We start from the raw sequence: 25318 nt of genomic DNA on the forward strand, positions 1-25318 counted from the left end.
GCCCCGTACATTTTTTAAGGCGTAGACAAAGCTCTTAATATTGGACCAATCAATTGGTTAGAAACTAATAACACGCGTCTATGACCAATTTGTTTTACTTAAAAAGGAGAGTCAGAGAGAGGGAATTATAATAGGAATTCACTTTTCTTCAGCCATTAATGGCGAGAAAAGGTGGAAGAGATGAAGAAGAGAATTCTCATAGAGTTTCAATGTTGTCATCAACATCATCTCGACGCAGATTAATGACAGACCCATTTTTACTTGTCTGCAAATGCTTCAGCTTCTTTGTATCCTTGGCTGCAATTCTCTGCATACTTGTTAATATCCTTTCTGCATTCAAATCATTCAAAAATGGATCAGACGTGAGTATTTTCTCACATTCATTAATATCTTCTTTTACCAAATCCTCGATTACTTCTTTACCTAGTTTTCTTGTTGTAGATCTTTGATGGAGTCTTCCGATGTTATGCAGTTGCAATTGCAGTATTCATTGTTGTTGCAGAAACAGAATGCAGATTCATTTTAAGGTTTTGGAGGGTAATGAAATGAATTTATCAATCTTTTGGGTATATTTTTTCTCACTGTTTGAACATACAAAACTCATGCACGTTGCAGGTATTAGAATATTGGGCTGGTAGAGGAATGCTTCAGATCTTGTAAGTCTCCTTTTACACCGATTATTGTTGAAAATCCCCTTGTGTTTTCTTTAAAATTGGCTTAAAAAGAAACTGATTAACATTACAACAAGATTGTTTGCTGTGATTAACATGCATTAAAGTGGAAGTACGTAAAAATATCGTCGTCAATGTTTCAGTGTTGCCGTGATATCAAGAGCTTTCCCTGATGTTAATGGAGCGAGAAAAGATCTCGTTCTACTTCAAGTAGTATCAAGCTATTTGCTTCTAGCTTGTGGCATGACGCATCTAATTTCGGTAATTATGACTTTTTCATGAGTACATGTTTAGGTTATTTGATTGCTTAAAAGAGCTCAAGTGATGATGGTCTTCTGAGCTGTATGTATGCTTGAGAGTGTGTTGATGTTCCTAACCACTGATCGGTGTTTGTTGAACATTGTCAATTTATCAGGGTGTACTATGCATTGGTTTTCTAAAACGTGCTCGCCAATCAAAAGAAATTACAAGGATTCAAGCAGTCAAGGATCTTGAAGAATTGGAGAGGCGAAAAGGGGAACTTGAAGCATTACTAGCCATGGAAAGAGCTTGAGACAGGTTATCAAGTTGTAGACAAAGGTTCATGATTTGAATATGGTTAACTCAAACCAACTGGAGATGAATATAAGTATTTGATCAGTGTCCCAGTTGACGAACTTTTCCTGTTTATTAAGCATTTTGTTAGCTCCAGTAGACCAAAATGATGCCTTCGAAAAACTTTCATGCGGTCTAGTAGTACGTGTGCCTGCATAGAGAATCAACACATCTTTATTCATCTCAGTATTCAAAAGCGTTGCAGTTTGGAGGATGAGAATGAGGTAAAGTTTCCTCGCTGATAACATAATGACCTCTTAAATTCATTTGAGACGAAAGCTTGTACAGATTGTTGATAAATTTTAGCTGCTCAATTGGTATGCAATAAAAACAGATAAAATACTTCGCAGGCAGATGGGGATTTTAGAGATGCAATTGGTGAAAGCAGCACATAATACTCTTCTCATCTGTAATCAAAATGGTACGTCTCTTTCATGGTAGTGCATTAAGTGTATATCTGGATCATGCATTAAATCTCAGTCTCGGATGCAAATAATGTTATTCTTATCTACGTCTTGGAGATGAATATTGAGCACCTGATATAGACTTTGTAACCAATCACCCACAATCCACATGTTTGCAATAAAACTTTGCAATTCATCCTCCTCTTCGGTTCTAATGTCATGTAAGAACTTCTTAGATTCTGATGCATATGGTGGGAATACAGTAAAGATATGAAATAAGTGCACAACATTGTTGAAATTCCATAAGCATAAGCGGCAGTGCGCATCTGGAGAGATAGACCTGGCTAAATTGCTATGCAGTCTATGCCTATTGAGATAAAGAAAACTCGAAGTTGAAAGGAATCTCAACGTTCAAGTCGAACTTCTAAAAACAGATTTTATGTGCACACTTTTATACTTGCAATTTACTGTAAACAATTTCATGTGAGGCATATGCTTCCTCTCTTTCCAAAATTTCTGGTTGAGGCGAACAAGTCAAACCTTGATTTGGATGAATCCTAGGACCCGGATCTGGATGCCCAAGGGACTAAGTTATCAGTATGCTCAAGAGGCAAGCAGAAGCCTATGTTACAGCACTTTTCGACACATATTATGAGGTTTAACAGGTTTCAGATGTCAGCGCAGTAATCCCCTCCCTGGTTTCACTCTTTCTTCACATTCTTGAAAGAGAAATTCTAAATAGAGTGCTAGCTACTCAATCTCGACAATGCTGAAGTTTTAGGTTATTAACAAGGGAAAGGAAGCTGGGGTTCGTAGAAATGTAATTACCGCTATTGGTGACTTACCATACTTCAACGTGTGAGGAAGTGGATGCTGGACAAAAGGCCGAAACTGCTTTCAAGTGAAGGTTCCAGCTGCAGTACCTTGCTCAACAACCTCCTGTAAACTCGAAGTAACAAGAAAAAGAGAAGAGATGGAGAACTCAAAGTTGAAATGAATTTCAATGTTAATGCGATTCAAACTGCTAAAAACAGATATTCTGCATATACATGCATCAATCTGTAATATACAAGCTCAAAACAAATCATAATACTATGATTTCTTACATATTTAAGCAGATAGGCAAGAAACCATGTCACAGCGTAGAAAGAAAATATCAGAAAAACGAATAACGAGCCATTTGGTACATGGCTACTAAAACAAAGCAAGAGAACAACAGCATTATTTACTAGCTTGCAAGATTTTAGCAGCTAATATTACGTTCCTTCAATGGCGATCTTCCTTCAAGATCAAATTCAACTTTCTTTGCTGATCTAGTGTGAAGTGTATTTACATTCTCTATGTTCAGGTCATAAACCTCCTCATTGTCATCATTCTCAATCAAATCTGTCACCAGTTCATTAGCCTTGCTGATACTCTGCATGGTACTCTCTAGTCTTGCCATAAGCTCTGCGTCTTTATCAGAAAATCCACTAACCCGGCCAGAAAAATCTCCGAGAAGGTCCAAAAACTCTTTCTTCTCGGATGTCAGCTTCAGTATTTCATCACCCAAAAGGATTTTATCAGTTTCCAGCTTCTCATATTCTGAATGTTTCACTTCCAATGCAGCTTCAAGGTTTTCCTTCTCTTGCTTAAGGATTTGCTCAATTTCGATTTGTGCAAGAAGTGAAGTTTCCATCTCTCTTCGAATTTCTTGATTTTCTTCTAAGCAAACTTGCAGCCGTTCAGCTACAGATTTCCATCTTTCCAATTCGAACTCCGCTTCACTTTCTTCATTGGTTCTTTCAGCCAATTCGGTATTTAATTCCTCCAGCATCTCTTTATACCTCTCAAGCTCTTTCTGGATAGCGGAATACTGCTGCTCAGATACTTCCAACAGCTCAATCTTCTTTTGTAATGATGAAGTTATATCACAGCACTTCTCAGTTGATTCCTCAAGCATCCTTTTATACCTCTCAAGCTCGGTCTGCATAGCGGAATACTTCTGCTCAGACGCTTCCAACAACTCACTCTTCTTCTCTAATGATGAAGCAATGTCACGATACTTTTCAATCTCATCATAGGCTTTCAACAATGAATTCTTCTTTTCCTCCAGCTGACCTATCAGATCAGCAATTTTTTCGTCTTTCTCCTTGCTGTGGAGTTCCATCTCAACTTTCGAGTTCGACATGTTTGATGCATTCAATGACTCGATCTTCTTCTCCAGTGATGTCAGAGTCTGACGACATTCTTCCATTTCAGCATAGGCTTTTTCCAGGGAGCTGTTCTTCTCATCCAACTGCTCCATTAGCCGAGCAATTCGCTCTTCTTTCTCTAAGTCGCAAAGTTCAGTTGCAGCTTTCGAGTTCGACAGATTTGATTGAGCATCTGAAAATCCTGATTTGTACACCATGAGTAACACGAACATTTCTTCATTATCGAGCTTTAGTTGTAATATCGTCATATTGCACTGTTCTAGTTCCATCTGCAGGTCCTGGATTTGTTTCTCCTTCAAATCCAATTCAGATTCTCTTGATTTCAGATGCACGGAAAATTCCTTGTGAACTTGCTCCAAACCACCAAGTTTGTTAAGTAACACAGACATTTCTTCATTATTGAGCTTCAAATGTAATATTTTTGAAGTAGTGTGTTCGAGCTCCATCTGCAGGTCCTGGACTTGTTTCTCTTTCAAAACCAATTCAGATTCTCTAGCTTTCAAATTCACGGAGCATTCCTTGTGAACTTGCTCCAAACCTTTAAGCTTGTTACGTATCTTCAACAGCAAAGAAGCTGCTCCGGCATCTTGGATCTGAGCTTCCTGAAATTCTTTAAGAGATCCCCGCAGCTCCAGGTTTTCTTCCTCGAGTTGGCCTATTCTGAACTCCATCTCTTTCGATAAAGTTTGTTTCGTCCCCAACGAGTTTCTCAGTGATGCAATTTCTTCATCCCTTTGAGCTGTCAGAATGTCAACCTTAGAATTTGCTTCTTGGTAATCTGCAAAGACATTCTCGTAAGACTGTTTTGATTCAGAAAGTTTAACTTCGAGTAACTTCCTTTGGCTTTCCTCGTGGGCAAGAGCTTGATTGCACATCTCCAACCGACTTTGAAGACTTTCAGAGATTCTAATTTGTGAATTCAAACTTGTTTGTGATGAAGAAATCTCATCGATGAGGTTCGATTTTTCCTTAGCCCATTCCTTCTTACTCAACCGAAACTCGTCTTGGATTTTGTTGTGCGCTTCTTGGAGATGCTCAAACTGCTCCGTCTTCCATTTAAGCTGATCCTTAAACTTGCTATTTTCCTCTTCAAGTTGGATGCACATGTCTTCTCTCTTTCTCAGATCTTTACTCCCATTTGCCCTTTGTTCAGCTTCAGAACACTTTTTCTTTGTCACATTTAAGAGTTCCTTAAGACCTGCAATCTCCTCCTTAAAACTGTTAACCTTCTGCTCTTGTTCCTCACTCTTCATATTTGACTCATCTAAAGCAACTAACAATTTTCTGGTGTCGCCTTCCAATTTCTCCAACTTCTCTTCATAATCAGATCGAAGTTTCTCATTAATAGCACGCAAATGTTTAACTGCAGATTCTTTTTCATCCATACTATTCTTAATATCTTCATACATTTGCTTGGTATCTAAGAAGTCAGCAGTCTTTGCACTTAATTCTCGAGCTTGTTTATCAATCTCCAGATTTGCTTCTCTAATCTTAACCACTTGTTCATCATGAGCTCTCTTTAATCTCTCAGATAAATCTTCTTTGATTTGACATTCAGCTTCCAGCTTCTCTATTTTACCTTTAGCATCATCTAGTTCTTTAATAAGCTTTTCCATATCTTCCATCTTGAAATCTGTTTCAAGAAGAAAAATAACATTTAGAAACTGATAGTACAATTTAAATCCCTAAAGATATCATCTTTAAGAGGTATAAATAATCTATTCCCTGAAATTAAAACCCCAGAAATTCACACTACAATCTCAATTTGTTTCAGTATTGTTCACTGGGTTTTAACCTAAACCCTGGAAATAAAAGAAGCTAAAGAATGAACTCTCATCTTCAAACAATTAAAACATACCCAATATTCAAATCAGCACAAATAACAACTCAGTCTAGCATAATGAGGGCAAACCAAGGAGCTTCTGATTAGAAAAAAACCCTACATTTGAGAAGTAAACCACAGAGACCAAGTGATTCAAGTACCAAAAACAAACCCTAGATAGGAAATTGGAGACAGAATGTAAGATAAAATTACCTGATTAATGCGAGTAGAAAGTTTTCCCCAAATTTGAGATGGTAATTTGTCAGTAGTTTGTTCTAGGGTTTCGATTTAGGAGAGAAGAAAAAGTGAAAAAAATCCTTGCTAATCCTTTTCTTTTTTGAAACAGAGATCCGTTAGACTAGCAAAAGTTTATTTAAGTTTGAATATAGTTAAGACTGTTGGGGAAGGAATAATAACGGCGATTTACTTTCCTTTTAAACTCAAATAATCAGATAACGGCTATATAAATTCCCGTATAATACGTGATCTTTCCACCGTACTTTTCTTCAAAATTTGGCCCACGTGTTAGTGTAGTACTGTAGTTAGGCTAACCCCTATGGTCTTCTAATCAAGCAGCTAGATTGGCCATCCACGTCAGCGAGGGCAACCTCCTAAGTCCTATGGTATTGCTAATCTAGCAGCTAGATTAGCAGTCTACGTCATCTGGGACCACTATTCAGCGATGTTTGGTTCAGCGTTTTAAATTTCAGCCGTCAGATCAAATTTTGTGATTTTTGTGATCCGTGTCATTTTTGTGATTTTTGTGACGTTGAACCATTCAGCGTTGGGACCACTTTTTGAGCGCTGAACCATTCAGCGTTAAGGTATGAGCGCTGAATGATTCAGCGCTTTAAATTTCGGCCATCAAATCAAATTTTGTGATTTTTGTGATCCGTGTGATTTTTGTGAGCGCTGAACCATTCAGCGTGGGACCACTTTTTGAGCGCTGAATCATTCAGTGTTTCAATATCGCTGCTAGTTGAACTGCGACCACTTGCTAGGAGAGAGAAGTAGACAAAAGTAGTGTTAACTTTTCTCCAACACTTTTTGGCCAATCTAGCAGCTCGATCTAGCCCATAGGGGTTAGCCTTAGACGTTGATTCTTCGAACAGAACTGTGCTTCTTATTTATTTTTATTTTTGACAAAAGGCAAATTCATTAAGAAAGATTTGAGTCACGACATCCCAGTTACATATGAGGAAAGTAGAGAGACTAAACCCAGTGAAAATATTTGTGTTAGTAATCCAATTGAATAACAGAGATTTCACTTCTAAAATGATCTGATCTAATAAAGACATTTTTATAAAGCCTATTGTTCCTTTCTCTCCAAACACTCCACCAAATAACAAAAGGTAAATAACTCCAAAGTCTCTTGAGTCTGTTCTTGTTTCTCTTGTTACTCCGTTCTCATAAAGTTCTATTAACATCACTTGAGAAGACCCACCTGAATCCAAAACTACTCAAGAAATAAGACCAAATCTCATAGGTAATTTTGCAGTGCAAAAATAAGTGACAATTAGTCTCCTCATGTTGTCCACATAGCAAGCAATTATGATTCTGCACAATACAAGCATTGAACAAATAATCTAAAGTTGGACCACCATTATAACATAAAGTCCAAACCAAGAAAGAAACTTTCAAATGTATTTTAGGATTCCAGAGCTGCTTGTCAAGTAAAGATAAAAACCCTTCAGTTTCTAGTGCAGAGTATGCACTTGCTACTGAGAAATCTTTTCCATTACTAAATCTTCAAAGTCTTTCATTTTTTTGCTGCTAAAATAATATTCCTCGGATATCCAATAACTTGAAGTAACTAAGTCACTTCTAAAATTTCACTTTCCTTTAGAGCTCTAGAAAATTGTAAATCTCAAGCACCTTGAGCAGACACCATATCTTTTACCATTGTATCTTTATTTCTTGAAAGTTTGAATAAACCAGGAAAAGATAACTTTAAAGAATGATTATCTATCCAAATGTCCTCCCAAAAAGAAGTACCATTGCCATCACCAATAATTACAGCATCTCCAGACATAACAAAGTCTTTAGCTTTCAAAATTCCAGCCCATAAACTTAAACACATAACCAGAAAATGAGAACTTTTTTAGAATGGTGGGTCTTACCTGAATGTTATGAGTTTTTTTATAAGAAAAATATGCACCATCTAAGACAGATACAATTAAGCACCTGAGTTGCTTTATTCAACATTAAGGCGACATCCGGAGGTATCCTCCATAGTGATACTCAAATTGGGTAGTTACTAAAGAAATCTGAAATTGTTTGATCTTGCTAACTAGTGATACACTGAATCTTTGAGTTCTTAGAGAGTAAAGCTATAATAAAAGCTTGATTATTCTTAATTTTGTGGATAACTTGAATACTAACAAGCACAAAAGAGACACGTTGTATCTTATCTTCATTTTCTCCTTGATAACTAGCATGATAACAATCTTCCTGAACCGCATCTTGGTATATAGATATTTAAGCTTTCAGAGAGTAGTCATATTTTCAGCTTCCAAAGCCACATCTATTTGTTGCATTTCTTTAGTTCATTCAAAAGCTAGTTTATCTCCTTTTGCGAATTCATTCTCTCAATATGGTATCCTGGGTATCCTCTAGCTTAGTGTAGTTTCCTGCAAAATCAGAAGCAATAAGAGCGATATAAGGATAATGTGTATCAGGGTCTTTTAAAGTGCATGCTCTTATAGTAACACCAAATTTTCCTGAGATATTAGAGGAGAAGAGATTTGATTCAATAAAATATATTCTTATATAATGAATGTTGTTCAGAATGTGATCTTAGATATTAGGGACCCTGTTATATGCACTGAAATGACGTTTTATACTCCTCACAGTAAGGTTAGCATTCAATTCATAGTTGTGAAAAATGTGATCACATTTGTCTTTCCATATAAACCATCAAGCAGTGGCATAAGTTGTAGTCCCATGCCTTATATGACTATTATTTTCAAACCAAGAATTGAACCAATCCCAAAAATTATCAGAATTGCCAAATTTGTAGGGGTGTATTTTATCCGGATAAAAATGAACTACTATTTTTCCTGAATCTGGTGGATTTATAGTTTTTCTTAAAAGAACCTCAAAGGTTCTTATAGATGCATAAGTTTGGATTATAGTTGACTGAGTTAGGATTAAGTTACATTTATGAGAATTGAAATGGATTACCAAATCGTGTAATATAGTTGAAAAAATCAAAGTTATCATGCTTCCCTTTAAAAAACTTATTCATAAGTTGAGGTGGTGGATGGTGGTCTGGAGGTGGTGGAGGTAGTTTGTGTGTGGTGGTGTTGGTTGGTGGGGTGATGGTGGTGGTTGGTAGTGGTGGTAGTGGGTGGTGGTGATGGAAAAACATAGCATGCATGTTGTGGTTAAAAAAGAAAACCAAAAAAAAAATTCCCATAAGAATCCACGAAACTCTTGTGGTTTAGGTTGAGATTAGTATGAGATAATAACATACATATTTTGACTACACATATCCATGAGAATCCTTATATATCCTGCTCCTCAACTATCCTAAGAAATCTTAAATGAATTAAATACCTAGGATAATTGTGGAATTTAAGAGAATCCAAATTGAATACCATGGATATATAATGATTCCTTGCATATCCTAATTTAATACCTAAGAGTTTTTAGGAGTGTAAAATATCTATGTAAACCATAATCCAACACACCCTTGTTAGTGTTTTATGTGTCAAAAAGTCTCTACCATACATTTATGGCCAAAGGAAATCTCATTAAGATATGTGTCATGGTTTTCTTCCCACATTTGCAAGAGTTTCAAATATAAACTACATAACTTAACATGCTGACAATCTTAGCATTTGTTGGAAGAATTCCGTGAGCATATTTCCATAAAAAAAATTCAATAGTAGGTGAAGTATCCACATTCAACATCCTGCTCAAGTCAGTTAGCTAGCCATCAATCTTGTACTTCTAATCAGTTTTAGTTTTGTACTTTTTGCCCTTTTCAATTAGTTTCTAACTGATTTGATCTTCATGACCAACATATATATCGGTATTCAAAATAACTAGAATCTTTTTCTGATTGAACCGATCATTCAACTTGTTGATATTCTAGTTCCCTGGTCAGCAACGAGATGCTTAACCAAAATCATATCCTCAGGAATATCCACTGGTTTGGTGAGTTAAATATTAAGGTCATATATCACTTATCCTTCGTATAATGTTGATTTTTCCTTCTCCACTTTTCCATTTTTATGCTCTTGGATGTTAGCAATGCGTTCAAGGAGTCCCCCGCATAATCTTGAGTATCCGTAGTCAGAATATTTTTTTCCATCATGTATTTTGTTGGCAGGATGAGAGAACAGAGAGAATTTTTTGTATGCATTCAAGGAGTCCCCTGCATAATCTTGAGTATCCATTGTCAGAATATTTTTGTCCATCATGTATTTTTCTGGCAGGATGAGAGAACATAGGGGATTTTTGTATTGAGCCAGTCTCCACCCTATTTTAGTTATCATAGAACTATTAAGCATCTTCATATTTATGAAGCCTAACCCTCCTGACTCTGTTGGTCTACAGATAGTAGCCCTTCGGATTGTCTGAATCTAAACTGTTAGAGCATTAATATATTGCTCAGTTGAACCCACCAAGCGTTGGTATATCAAGTTTGGTTGTCATATTTTAACTTAAAAACTCGAGGCTGCTTGATTAGATTACTAAAGTCAACTTCGTTAGGTTAGACTATGAACATTACAAATGTTGAGACTTGCTCGTGTTACTATGAAGAATTTGAAGAAGTATCGATATCAACCAATACAAAGTATTATGTATCTCTAGTATTAGTGACTTGATAATTCAATTATGGTCAAGGTGTCAAGGAAGCATATACTAGTTGTTTCACACAACTTTGGTATGTCGAGTTACGAAGTATAACATTTATCTTTTGAACTATGTAGATTCGTCATAACACTATTTGGAAATTCGTTACTAATTAGTGTGCTGAACTTTCAGGTTGATTACATACCTAGAAAATTATGTTTGATTACATGAGTTTAAGGAAGTAGACTCATGAAACTTGTTTCATAGTTGAACGGAATTAAAGGATCTTTTCTAGGAACGATCCCTTAAACAAGGATCGATCTTAAGGATCTCTATTAGGGTCGATCTATTAAACAAGGATCTCTACTAGGATCGATTCGAAGGATATCTTGTAGGACCGATCCCTTAACAAGGATCTCTAGCTTGACAGATCCTTAATGTTAACCAAAAAAGATGTATTTCTATTTGGCTATTAAACTAAGGGATATCTATCGGAAATATGGTTTAGTTAATATGTAAAGTTCAAAAGATGTCGACATAGTATTTGAACATGTGATAAACTCTTATTACTTAATGTTCAAGTATTTTCCTTGATATTCAAGGTGATATCCCGAAACCGAAATATTCTAAATATCTTTATGATATTCAGAATTTATGCGTCATTCATATCCCAGTGGCTCTTTGAATTCGTATTCTCATTTACTACAACATGAGTACCTTTCCAAGGATAAAAGTCATTCTCATTAAAATCTTTGGCTCTTATATCCTCAGTGTATACATAAATGTGTGTTTACTGTTATAGGAATTTTTCCATAGAGCGAGCACTTCTTTCGATAGATTAGAAAGGTATAATTAAACAAGATTTCCCAATGAAATCAGTCACCACATACCTTTGTTGATGAAGTCCTCGTTGATGTCATCGTAGGAATGCAATAGATGCAATAAATGGAAAGGCTTCAACTATGCCATCATTTTAGATTGCATCAATTTACTTTGGAGAACTGAAAATGCATTTTTGTTCCAAGGGAAACAACAATGTGTTGACTTTCTGGCTAAAGAAGTTTATAGTTATGCTTCTTGTTTATTTAGATTTGATAATTTTCATATAGGTTACAAGGATCAATAGAGGAAGACTATGTAAGTTAAGATTTTTGATCAATAAATTTCCTTTCCTGGTAAAATAAATAAATAAAATGTAAATTTGAACAATGTGGGTTGCAGTTTCTCGTTATGCAAACATTATAAAGTGAAGTAATCTTCATTCTTTGATGTTGGTGATAAATTTTTTATTTTTAAGAACTAAAAGTAATATTTCACCATTTATTTTAATTATTATGGTTGTTATATTAGTAAAGTATATTTTATATGCTAAATAATATTGAATTGTCATCCAAGAGAGATTTCAGGATATTAGTTAGACTACAGTTGGAATATTTACAAAACCGAAAATAAGCATTTATTGCATATCTTTTGTATTTTTGAGTTTCATAATTCTTTATTGTCCAAACTACCTTGGTCGTTATAAATAGTGAAGTTTTGTCTTTTTTATAAACTTATCTCGGAACACACGAAACTTCATGTTTATGTGAGGAAGCCCACTAGCAATATTCTCGTAATACTCACTGGACATGAGATATCCTAATGAGATAAAATCTCTCACGTGGATCAAGAAGTTTCTAGTAGAATCACTGGCAGGAAACTAGATCGTGTTGTTATTTAGGTTTCGATTATTGATTTGATTGACTAACAATGTGTTGAACCTTGATAGATCTAGGTTGTTTGTTCTGTGATCATTCTCTTTAGATATAAGGTCACTCGAACTAGTTCAAGGATCGATGATTTCATATCTGCATTATCTTATCTAGCTATATCTGGAGATAAGATTTGTGATTATCCAGTTGATCGCTGTCGTATGCGTCAAAAATAATATTACTTTCTCACTACTCGAAATATATAATATAGCAAGGGTAAGAAAGGATCGTTCCCACACAGAGGTCTTAGGTTGTCAAGATGTTTCGATTTTCTATATAAAACAATGGGGGGATTTTCTGATTTTTATAACCTAAGTTATTCTAAAAACAAATAAAGCAAAGCAAGCACTCAAATCAAGATGTAAAGATATTGGTTAAGGATTTCATTTTCATTCACTAACATGTTCTTGTCTTAATAACTAGAATTGATATTTAATCTCTCATTATCAAAAGCCCTAGAATACCTTATCGAAAGGATATCCCGCTAATTTCCTCATGTCATCAACAAACACATTAAAAGATGTGAATATGAATTCTACCAAAAGAATAACCAAACGCCTTGCGCTAATCAAGTTCAATTCCCAAGGAGCATTAAGATTCATGAAATAAGGCTAATCAATGCAACAGAAATACATTGCGCAAACAATTTAACAAAGGTCATGATTCACATATGATTACTAGGATACATCACTACAAGCAATAACCATATTTGCGCTACTTGTATTCAAGGATTTTCGCTTGATGAATAACCCTAAATTAGCTCTAGATATGAATATGATTCTACCAATTTGCAACTTGACAAAACAAATACTCAATCATGTTATAATACATGAATCATATAACTATATTTCCAAAGAATCATGAACGATAAATATGAGACAAAACTAATATATTGGATCAAAGAACCATGTTATGTGAAATCAATTTAGTCATTAGCTAATAATAAAACTCTATCTCATGTTCATGAAATTCATAACAAGAAGAAAAAGAAAAGCTTTCATATTTCTAAACCCTATAACAAAAAGTAGAGAAGAAGATAAGATAAAAAGATCCCCCTTTTCCTGTAGTTGTTCCACTTATATAACCCTTAACCGACCAACTTCTCAATTTACAGATATGAGTCAGGCCCAAACATACTCAGCCGGACCAATTCTGGTGATTATTCTAACCCACGGGCCCATAAAGCTAAGCCTATCAGTTTTGTGAAACTGACAAGCTACTCGAGTCCATCCAGCAACACCAGGACCACGACTAAATCTTGGCAAACATGCCATAGACCAACCTATCTTTCCACGACCTGTACCAACATCTCAGCTTCACATCTGCAATAACCTCCAGCTCTACATCCATTCTGCAGTTATCGGACCATGACTAGCACTCAGCTCTAGGTTAGCACCAGACTCAGATAACTCCATTCCTGGCTTCAAACACCAACAACATGCCCTTAACCATCAGCACATCCTAACTGAAATCAAACCTCATAACCTGGACTTGCTCCATCCACTTCTTGTGCATCACCTAATAGCATCTACATTTCTTCATCACCAGTTCTGTCATTTACAGTCTCAATCTCCATCTCAGTTCATTCCCTTAATCAACAGCAACGGCTTAATCCTCCCTTGAACCATTCTCTGCATTATATCTCAAGGCCGACAATATCTGCAAATCTGAACCAACAACAACTCTTGTTCCTATCATTCAACATCTGTCATTTCCTGCGCACCATGTTCCATCTCCTTGCATTCAGTAGCTCATAACCACCAACCTGCCACTCTAATGCCTTCTGCAGCCGGACATCCACACATAACTTCCATAACAGCATTATAGCTTCCATTCCCCACTGCAGTTGCACCTCTTATTGTTTTCTGCAACAGCTACAGCACAATCATTCCATTGCAGTTCAATATCTTCTTCTCCATCTTGGCTTCTTGATGTCCAGCTCCAGTACTGTAATTTCTTAACCAACCCTTAATTGCATCTACAGAAACCCTTGTTCAATATCATCTCAAACAACAATTTCTTCCATTAGTTCTTTCAAACACTTATTTTGATCATCTCCAGCAAACCCATCTTCATATTCTTCTCTTAATCTCCAGTAGAACCATCTTGTCACCAATTCCTCCATCTGCTCTCCTTGTGAACCCTAATCTTATCAATTTCAGAAGCTGATTCGATAATATTTTACACCCATCACAAATTCTGTCACAGTAATTCATCAAACGAACATCCCAGATCCACCAGCTACGAATTCACCTCAAACCCCGTTTAACTTCTTCCATTTCTTCTCCCAACTCGAGTGATTCAAACACAAACTCGTTCTCTATCTCAGAAGCAGATCCCCTTTTCTCTTCCCTGTATTTATCATCACCAAGAGATAGCCCTAATTCTTCGTCGGATTCAATATAATCAAACCCCTCTCAATTTCATCTCTGAATTTCTCTCATTCTCCAACTCTAATTAATTATGCCGCTGTCTACTGTCTTGGTTTCAGGTAGAGTAAGTGAAAGAGAATTGATTTCTCTCTGAATAGTAGAGCGTATAGGAAAGGAAGTTGCTATCGGCACCCAGTTGCTGGATAAGGGTAATCCGGAAATATTAGGCTTGTCGATTCCGAATAACCGACAGCTTAAATCTTTGTTCGACTCAACTGTCAGTTATGGGGAACTGACATTACATTCTTCAACTCCTTCTTGCGCAACCTAGCCCGCTCCAAGTATAGCTTGCAAGTGAGTTGGCCTTTGTGCTTCTTTTCGCTCCAAATGGCTAAGTTCTTCTTTTTTTGCTCATAATGACTCCATTGCATCTAATAAACTCAAAATCAAATACAAGAGACACAATTCATAAACGGAAAATGGGTCATTTGTCCAAATATTTTTAAATCACGGTTCAAATGGACGAGTAAAAAATAATTTGGGTGAAATGGCCAAAAAAAAAAGATAGTAAGGATGAAATTGGTTTCATCCTAGCTTAAATTTAAAAAATAGCAAGGATGAAACTGGATACATCCTGTGTAAATTAAAAATAAGAAAAAATATTTGAAAATTGGCACGATGAAACCGGTTACATCCTGCCTATTTTTACATTTTTTTTCCATTTAAACAGTATCAAAATCTAACTGTCCATTTCACCCAGGAATTGTTGATTTTGGTCTTTTTAACCAATTTTGTGATTCATAAATACAATAGCAAAGAAAGCATAAATATTAAATATAAAATTAGGTGTTTTAGACACCTATCACCTGTTCATAGACTCATCTGCACGTAATCGATCATAAGTGGAATCAAGTTGTTTGTGCAGGTACTTTGGAGATTGAACATTGAAGACTAAAATATTTTTTGATTTATGTGATACTTCGTGCACACTTGATTGACTGGGATCCGACAAGCTTGTTTATCTCTTGTAGACTTTTATAGCTTGATGTATACATCGATAATATCCATTAGGTATTTCTCTCTGAGATATACTTTGATAGTTTGTGATTATTTCAATAATCTTGATCTTAGTTGATCTAACAAATACAACGGAATTTATATTGATTAAGAGCCTTTGTAACTCAACAAACATCTCTGATTTATCCCTTGATATTGATAAGAGCGGTTACGGAAATAGATTAGTCCAAAACTGTTTCGGAATACGATTCAAAAGAGTGCTAGAAGTCTTCACAGCAGGTATGACGGGCCATAGAATTTTTCTTCCAGCGGGTCGAGTTACGGGTCGCTTGGAAAGCTCCGACTCCCTGATACACCATTAAAGTAAAAATATTTGCTCAGTCATAATCCTGCACATGGTAGAAATCTCATTAGTCCAACAAGATCAGAATTCTATGAGCATATGTACCATACCATAATACTCATAAAATCTGACAAGGGTTCCAATTTTCAAAAATTAGAAATAAGAGATGGACGATTGCCTATAACAAGATTTGTCCAGTTTCCAACTCAATAACTTATACGGCCAGTTGCCTAAAATTAACACAGGATAATTTCCCAAAAATAACAGACGGCCAGTTACCAAATTAACACGGGCCAATTGCCCAAAAATAACAGACGGTCAGTTGCCAAATTAACACGGGCCAATTGCCCAAAACAACAGACGGCCAATTTCCGAAAATAAGAATGAGCCAATTGCCAACTCAAACAATTTCTATGGCCAATTTCCAATACCAAGGTAATTCTTGTTACCAGCCACTATCATCCAGTTGCCAATAGTATATACTTGCCAAGTTGCAATCATCTCTGAATGGATGGTATGAACTACAACCTAGCAACCAACCCTTTTCAGATGATATGAGCAATCTTGCAGGGTTGTGCTGAACCGCATAGCAGCTGCCTACATACCCTTGCTCGAAGGGATCAAGCACGACCGTAATTCGTCTATATTTATATAGTATGAACTGCTTGTCATCACAGCAACCATCTCTAACTATTTCGCAACACATACAGTCTACTATCAAATCTCCAAACTCCATACACATTCAATTTTGAAGCCCAATGTGCGAATCCTTTAAACTATTATTAGATTGATTAATCCACATGTCAGAATAGGAATAAATTATTAGTCTAGAGTGATTACCCTCATCATATATATATATATATATATAAAGTAACAATATGGGAACAAGACTCGCTGGACTAATGTAAAGAAAACAAATAGAGATTTAGTGTCATGACGACAAGCACTTAAAATTAGTAATAAAAGGCAACTTTCCATCGTAGTGGTAAATGATGAACCTAATCACTTAAATAAACGTGAGAGATTAAACATGACCCAATCCTAAAGCTTAATTCTGAAGCTGAAGGAACTATAATATCTAATACATAAGGTCTCTAGCCATAGAGAAAGATGCTAATACAATATTAAAAACATAAATACAACCCCATTTTATCAATTTACGTACTCACTGTTTAAGCCATCCAGCCAACCAACAACCAAGTCTATACTCGCACTAATTTCTACGAGATTCATTTATGCAATAATCGACCAAGATTCTGACAACTAAATTCATGATTTACAAGTGACAACCACTACTGAAAAATCTCGTCTCAAGTATGCTCGGTTGGTCTAGAAAGCAAAATATTGCAAGAATAAAATATCCACCACGATGAGTGCGACCAATTTTATTCATGTTGCCGTACAAAATGATCTAAACGACGTTTCGGTGAACAACACCAGAAAGGGAAGACATGATGCAATCAAAGCAGAAGTTCTCATAAAGATGACACAAACTCAAACCATATACCCAAGGCAATAGAAACTTGATGTTTACTAACCAACCATTAATTAAGTCACAATATTATAATTAAGAGGTCGAATTTCACATTCCTTAGCAAAAATGTCATAAAAATAATAAGTTTTTCTCAAGATCAGACTAAACGGAAAATCTACACCATCCACTATTATTTGGTAACACAATTAAAACATTACTGGTAGCAACTAATTTCCAACTTAAAGTAAGAATGCTCTCTTCACATACAACTTATATATATAAACAATACGAGCATAGAACATCAACGGTGCATATGAAATTAATATTACATTCCACCAAAGAATGCACCAGCAAAAGAAATTAAAATTGGGTATTTATGTGCAGCTTCAAACTTATAGCAAGAAATGCAAAATACTCTACCGGCTGGAGCCGGAGAATCTATTCAAACATTAAAGTATGATCTGTAAGTATATTATTCCACTAGTTTAAGAACATAAGAATATCAGTACGATCTGTAAGCACATTTTCTTATCATATGATCATTTCTTAACTTATTCCGTATTGCTACATAAATATGTACGAGTACCAAGTGTGACCTTTATAACTTCCGGAAGGCAATATTTCACAATTTTGACTCACTAATAACCCTAATTATTGCATTCCGCAAAAACAATACAGGTAATTGAGCACAATTGCAAGCATGACTAAAATTACAGATAAGTAGTTTATATGGACCATCTTAGCTAAAATAAATCAAGGTACACCAGTGGTGCTTACCAATTACATGTCTCAGCTAGGTTCTCCTTTTCAATAGAAAAATTGAACCACCAATTAAGAGAGCCATGATAGCATTTCTAACGGGATCTCATCCTTAACGACAACTCTTATTACCAACTCTCCTCAATTGATGTCCACTGTTGTTGTATTAACTCAACTATCTTAGGCTACTAGTTAACCATTAACTAAAATGGAACGAAAATTAAAGGTACTAGTTTATGAGTGAGGCAATTTCTATGCTTCCACCTATCACCCGGTTGCAAGCCGATTCTCTATAAATGATTACGTCAGTACCCAAGATGCAATCCATACAATTTCCATAATAAAGGAAAATGTAACGAGGCGTCCGTAGATATCCAATGTTCAAAGCATAATATACAAATGTTCCTGTAAAAATGACATTTAACTAGTAAGAGAGTCGATAATCATTCCACTTTCTAAAACCCATGTATACCCACATTCTAACATATTGTGAAAGGGATAATCACACAAGGCAGAGTTTAATTCCCTTCGTACATTTCACACATGACATAGTTCTCCAAGGCCACGTTACTGCTTAAACCTTCAAGACATCATTCCTAGCCTACATATATAGATACATACATTTATTTGTACATGGTGAGATAACATCAAGTGGGCTTAGCACATAAATTTCCCTAACAACTTAATAGGACACAAGGTTCGAATCAAATTCCACTTCCACTAGCAGTTGACATAATCAAATACAATCTAGGATCAGAATTTAAGAGAGTTCTAAATATCCATCTTTTTATTATTCGACTGGAATACCATTATCACAATCAAAATTAAGGTAAGTTAAGCTATGTTTTCATGCCAATGAGAGATTCAACTCAAATACTACTACAAAATTGAGATTTAGGAAAATCCACGCAAAATCAGTCAAGCAATAATCATGAATTTGGTATTAGAAACGGATATGGGAAGAGCCCGAATTTCATAAGAACCCTAATTTATCAATTTACACAAAATAAAATTGATAACACTGAAAATTGAATAAAATACAGAAACCCCATTCCTTATTATCACCTAAATTTGAAGTTTACTCATCAAATTTATAAAACCCAAAATTTGTATAAAACCAAAATCTCTTTGTTCACAACACAACTTCAATTCAACAAATAATTCATACAAAGGTACCTATTTAGACATGCATCCAGTGTGGTATACAAACTAGACAATCGGTAACCATTTCAATCAATTGAGAGAGAAGCACTTGCCTCAAATCAAATTCCCAAGTTGAATAACAAAAATTCCTCCACTCTTTAGAAAACCAACCACCAAGACCATCATCTGCAACTCTAGGTCACCATTAGTCCACAAAGTTCACTTATGCATTAAATCAAGTTGATTTTCATTTTCAGTAGTGATGGAGAAACAGGAGAAAAAGAAGAAAATAATGAGAAGAAGAACGTCCAACCTCCCATCTTTCCTTCCCTTTCTTTTCTTTTTATTTTCTTTATTTTGATACAATACTAACAAGGTACTTAAATGCCCTTGACTAGATCGTTAGATGACACATGTAACACATGCTAAATTTTTTATAGAGTCCTACTAATCATCACTATTAGTATTACTAAGAGCGTCCACAATGGTGCGATCAAAACCAAAGATCAAAAACCACGATCAAATTTGAGTTTAGTCAATAGTGTGACGCAACGATAAACGAGTATATTTAGTCGAGCGAAGATATAATCAACGTCTGATAGTGAAGCGTTGATATAGTAAACGCCGGTTTGAGGCGTTGATATAGTAAACGCCGGATATAGGGCGTTGATATAACAAACGTTTTATGTGGGGCGTTTATATAGTTTACGCCTGGAATAGGGGCGTTGATATAATCTACGCCGGATGGGGCGTTTATATAATGCACACCGGAACAGGGGCGTTGATATAATCTCCGCACTCTCATCTATCGTTTTGCAGTTAGTCAAAATTGTTAAAAGTTAAATCGAATCAAGACCAGCAAGTTAGTAATTGGCTAGTCTGTACTTTAACTATTAGTGGAGCTGTTGTATACAGTGATACAATTGTACGGGTTTTAGTACTTCTAAACTAGACGTGGTATATACTAAAGTCAATTAACTACTAACTAGCTATATTCTTTAGCTTGAGCACATGTATAAAGCATTAACAAAAATGTACTTAATGGAACATTTTTGTCGACTATTTTTATCAGTTCAAAAACATGGTAACATACATAGACGATAAGGTATAATGTCCCCCCGGTGTAGGGCGTAAGGTTTATGTACGCATGAATGGGGCGTTTATATAATGCATGCTTTAATGGGACGAACATTATACTCACGCCTGTTATCAGGAGGACATTATACTAATGCCCGATCGGGCGTACATTATAGGTTCGCCTAGCTACGGCGTATATTATACAACCGCCTGATCTTGGGACGAGAATTATACCACCGCTTCAGATGAAGCGTGCATTATATAAACGCCTGTTAACGGACGAAGATTATAACTTCGCTCGACCAAATTTGGTTTTGGTCGTTGCTCCAGACCAATTATAGTCTCAAATTTGGGTTTAGTCTGGTATATGATCTTTAGTCTGTCACGTATCTGGACCATATATTTGGGTTTAGTCGCCCATTGCAGTTGCTCTAAGGGATAGACTAGGAGTGTTTAAGGCACCTGAGCATTAGAGTTTTTTTGGAAGAAAAGGTACAGACTGTCACATCAGGTGAAACGACTTAAGATAATAAACTCTATCTTAGGATTCACGTGTACAGACCAGATTGGCCGTTGGCGCATGGATACCGAAGAAACTAAGTAACTTTGAATTAGTATACTTGGTCTCAACTATACAAAGTTGTAGTAGTCTTTGTATAATGGCTTAATTATGGGGTATTCAAAACTAGACTAGGTCCCGAGGTTTTTCAACATTTGTGATTTCCTCATCAACAAAATCTTGTGTGTGCCTTTACTTTACTTTCCTCATTATAATTATTGTTATAATTCGAGTAATATTATTGTACGTTAATCAAACACTTGGTTTGATCCCATAGTTTGGTTCGGTTTTCAAACTTACACTATATACCAAGTGTATACCTTGTTGTTGTAATCTCCTTGACAATGCTTGTCTGTATTAGATTACACAAGGCATATCTTGCATAAGTTGATATCGAAAAGATTGTGGTGTCCTTGGTACCCTCGTCAATTTATTAACTCCATAAGAAGTCTATGTACAATTTGTTGAGATTGTTATGGGTTTCCTTTGGTAATGTGAACAAGTTCATCTGATATATACTGAAAGTGGAGGTAACTATACCGATAAGAGTAGCTCTACCAACAAAATTTAACAAGTTTTTTCCCCATCCAGCCAACCTTTATCTCAGTTTTTCTACACAGGTCTTGAAGGAGTTGATTTCTCTTCTACCGGCTAAGAGAGGGGATCCCAGATATTTATCATCTGGTAGTTATCATTTGAACTCCCATAAACTTACTGATTATAAGCCCAAGATTTCATCAATGTTTTTGCTGAAGAAAGATTTCGTATTTGTTGAATTTAATTAATTGATTAGAAAAATTGCTGAAGATTTTGAAGATATTTACTAAATTCTTGCATTCGGGCATAATAGCTTGAAAGAACACCATGCAGTCATATGAAAATCACGAAAATAGCTGAATATACCCAACTATCGCTAAGAATCTCATCTTTTGACCAAAAGCAAGCAACAGGTGGAATACCTCAAAGAGAAAGTGTACTTATCAAAATAAGTTGTTTTTGTAATCGATATCGACATATATTTTGTTAACTCGCCATAAGAGGCATATTTTGACTTTGATTTGGAGAATATCCAATAATACTTTCCATACAATGAATAATGGATCTGAAGCATAAAGTAATAATGCGTTTGAACATGCATGGGTGATCAAATAGCATAAAGTAAGAAGCTCGATATGATCACATAACTAAAGCTAGCATGATATAACCCGACCCGACATTGTCGAATACACTAAACTTCTCTTAATGTCTCTTTGGGAAAGGTCCAAAGTGTCTCCTAAAAGTAAGGTTATAATACCTATCAAAGAAATAAGGTTCATTATGTAAGGTATAACTGTGTAAAAAGGGTAAATTTCCCATCAGCAAATTTTATACCTGATATATAGATAAATACATTTGAACAATAAGCGCAATTGGTACCCGAATAATTACCTTTTTCTTGGTTCATTTAGTCAAAATATAAAACATTTACCTCATTATAACTTTAGATGTTATATCATTTCCATATTTTCTTCTAAATTTGATATTCAATTAGGATATTAATAAAGGAGTAACAATATTTTTTTACTAAAATATTCAAATTTAAACCAAGTTAAAAAAGATAAACCATTTTTAAAAAGAAAATAATTTGTCTTTCTTTATCGGTTTTGGATATACCAATTTAAGAACCGGACTCAGACCCAAGTTTTATAAACGGGTCTCCCAAGATAATCTCTGCTTCTGCGTGAAGAAGATCCCTGAACCATTTTCAATGCGAGAAAACTGAACATCATATCTCCTGAACCATGTCCTTCCTATTCGTTTGATGAGGCTTTATATAAGCATGTTTGTGATCCGTGTCATAAATGCAACAAGTTAAATAAGATACTTTCCACTGATACTAACAAGTAGTATCTCAGTAGCAAAGATCGTTCCCACAAAAAGCTGATTAATTGAGATGTTATATATATTAGAAAAAACGAATAAAAATAAATACTAAGAAGAATTAGTCAATGAATAAACTAAACATGAATAACAAGATGATTGAGAATCCTTCGCCGTAACAACACATTAAATTACTTTATATACTTACTTATCTCTCGTAAGTATCACTTATCGTCAATGTAGAATATCAACTAACTCAGTGATATCCCCAAAAATCCTTTTAGCAGTGAATACATAAGCCCTCCAATACCAAATTTTATTCTTCTGAATAATCAAGTACTAGCTCATTTAAGGTGTAACCCAATCGAACGCTTTAGGCTGTGTGAATTTAGTTTCATCCCAGTAGTTACACTTTTAGCTCAAGTTCTACTTGATGATATTGTCTTTAATTGCAATTTCTCCACAAAATTTCTCTGCAAGGTCTTACGATTTCTGCCTGTGTCGATCGTTCTTGACTATTATACTCATCACCCAACTTTCAGTACCGATAGAGTAATCAATATATTAATATAGTTGTAAATCTGAATAATTTATAAATTTCTCATAAATACTAGATAGAAATGTGATGATGAAAACTCCAAATAAACTTGTATAATTAATAAATTTTCACGCTTAAATCATTCATTTCATCTTTACTCAAAAAAATGTTAGCTACCTATATTACGAAGAAGAAAGAAACAAAAATGGTTTCCCCATAAAGAGGACAACTCTAAATTTATGGAGTGAAAGTATTCTTGTTTGAGCCTTAGATGTCATCATATATAGTTTCAAATACTTGGCCCCAAGTATCCTCTCTTTCTATGGTTTAGAAACCCATTGGGAATTTCCTTGATTTAGAAGTAAAAAAAGTATCTAAGAAGTCTATCTTCGTCTAGGTTGTTAGCCACATATCCGCTAATTATACAGTCCCAAATACATGAGTTTCTGATGCCAAAAGTATCCATAATCGGCCGACTCGGGATCCCTCCTCTATGCCAATTATCGAAAATCTGAAATTGAGTTTTTATGATGCCGAAACGTCTGTAATTAGTGAGCATATTCTGCCGATTATTTTTATGTGCAACTCGCCTCTTTTCGACTTTTTTGCTCATAACTTATTCGTCCAACCTCGGAATGACCTCAATCTTTTTGCATTGGCTTTGTCTGTTTGTTCTTTTCAAGATAAAATTAAGGAGTTCTGGATTTAAACGAGTTCCAATTGGTCTTTAATCCTTCTTCACTTGTAATACTTCACTTTTTCTAGCACTTTGTAGCACATTTTTGGATGATTCACTTAATGTTAGAGCATTGCTCGGTCAACCTCGCATGCGTTACTATCTCAAGCATGTTTGTCAATGTTAGTGATCAAATATATAAGTCTTGATTTCTAGTCTATTATAACTAAGTCTGGGACTAGGATAGAAAGTGTATTTGAGCTCAAGGACTTCATGGCGATTCATCATACAAGAAGAAGAACTACTCAAGGAACCGGTGGAACTTCTCGACAAAAAGGTATGTGAAGACTTGAACTTATCTGTCACTCAAAAGTCTATCTACTCTATCTCCTACTCTTTGAGATAAGAAGTCGTATACTGTATATATATAGACTTGGATTATACACATGTGGTATTTCGAGCCGAGTATACCTCGCATATCTATATCTCTAAATATGTGTTGGTAAGCGCTTCGCTTCAATCAATTTTATCTTTACCTAGTGACGAAAGTCATGATTTGTTTCAATCACTTTGAAAATTGCTTTGACGAGAAATGGTTTGTGAATAACAACTATATAACGTCCTATAAGAATGTTTCAATGATTGAAATGAGAGTTTAGATTACATAACCGATGGTGGACATAAACATTGTTGTGGAAAGACATTTATGTATAAGACCTATTCCTTGAACCAAAGTTTGCGAACTTTGTTGATCAAGAGAAATCGGAAGAATGGCTTTGCCAAGTCCGCGAACTCAGTCCGCGAGCTGCCGAACTTCTCATCCCGAGAAATTCTGCTGGAGTTGACAAACTAGACTAGTCCGCGAACTGGCGGAAGGTCTTTGCCGAGATTTTATGATGGAGTTTGTAAACTCTATCGGTTTCTTAAGTCCTCGAACCTAGTCTGCGAACTTAAAAAGGTTATATATCTGAAGATGATTTCTGAACTTAAACTTATAAAGACTAAGGAATGCAGTTTGCAAACCGTGGCTATGAAAGTTCATGAACCGATTCAAGTGAATCAAATCATCTTTGCTTCAATTGTGTATTGTGTAGTACATAAGATTTCCTTGCAATTGAACAACTCTATAACTAGTTAATTTCAGTCATTTGAACTAGTTATGGTGAAGAAGAACATGGTTGATATGAGATGCTCATATGGCTAACCTTTTGGTTGACTATTATTGAACCAACAAGTGCATACGTTTGGGTACGGTTAACA

The 25318-nt window shown here is 35.4% G+C and overlaps 2 protein-coding genes and 1 long non-coding RNA gene across 5 annotated transcripts; 1 reads left to right on the top strand and 2 right to left on the bottom strand.

The window, feature by feature from the left end:
- Positions 1–41: 41 nt before the first annotated feature.
- On the top strand, positions 42–1826 carry LOC113349723. 2 transcript variants are annotated; one of them, XM_026593754.1, is made up of 6 exons: positions 42–362; positions 442–537; positions 616–656; positions 815–932; positions 1087–1489; positions 1600–1826. In XM_026593754.1, the coding sequence occupies exons 1-5, from the start codon at positions 159–161 to the stop codon at positions 1222–1224; spliced, it is 597 nt and encodes a 198-aa protein (XP_026449539.1). In that variant the 5' UTR covers positions 42–158; the 3' UTR covers positions 1225–1489; positions 1600–1826. The 2 variants fall into 2 exon arrangements, with proteins under 2 accessions (XP_026449539.1, XP_026449540.1); XM_026593755.1 differs by having other exon boundaries at positions 1616–1826.
- Positions 1827–2657: 831 nt separating this feature from the next.
- On the bottom strand, positions 2658–6065 carry LOC113349721 (uncharacterized protein At4g38062-like). 2 transcript variants are annotated; one of them, XM_026593751.1, is made up of 2 exons: positions 5900–6065; positions 2658–5497 (listed from the first exon to the last, which is right to left on the bottom strand). In XM_026593751.1, exon 2 carries the CDS (start codon positions 5487–5489, stop codon positions 2913–2915), a length of 2577 nt encoding a protein of 858 aa, XP_026449536.1. In that variant the 5' UTR covers positions 5490–5497; positions 5900–6065; the 3' UTR covers positions 2658–2912. The 2 variants fall into 2 exon arrangements, with proteins under 2 accessions (XP_026449536.1, XP_026449537.1); XM_026593752.1 differs by lacking the exon at positions 5900–6065 and adding an exon at positions 5723–5782.
- Positions 6066–15675: 9610 nt separating this feature from the next.
- On the bottom strand, positions 15676–18606 carry LOC113349724. The gene is made up of 2 exons (XR_003360341.1): positions 18224–18606; positions 15676–16018 (listed from the first exon to the last, which is right to left on the bottom strand). It is a non-coding gene; the product is annotated as an uncharacterized LOC113349724 (long non-coding RNA).
- Positions 18607–25318: the final 6712 nt, after the last annotated feature.

This window comes from Papaver somniferum, chromosome 2 (genome assembly GCF_003573695.1).
Source record: "Papaver somniferum cultivar HN1 chromosome 2, ASM357369v1, whole genome shotgun sequence".
NCBI classification, from domain to species: domain Eukaryota; kingdom Viridiplantae; phylum Streptophyta; class Magnoliopsida; order Ranunculales; family Papaveraceae; genus Papaver; species Papaver somniferum.

Bases quoted from the DNA above. Each gene is read 5' to 3' on its own strand.
- LOC113349721 (XM_026593751.1), bottom strand. From the start codon at position 5,489: ATGGAAGATATGGAAAAGCTTATTAAAGAACTAGATGATGCTAAAGGT.
- LOC113349723 (XM_026593754.1), top strand. From the start codon at position 159: ATGGCGAGAAAAGGTGGAAGAGATGAAGAAGAGAATTCTCATAGAGTT. The intron at 657-814 runs GTAAGTCTCCTT...TCAATGTTTCAG, and splicing joins AGAGGAATGCTTCAGATCTT to TGTTGCCGTGATATCAAGAG. The intron at 933-1,086 runs GTAATTATGACT...TCAATTTATCAG, and splicing joins GCATGACGCATCTAATTTCG to GGTGTACTATGCATTGGTTT.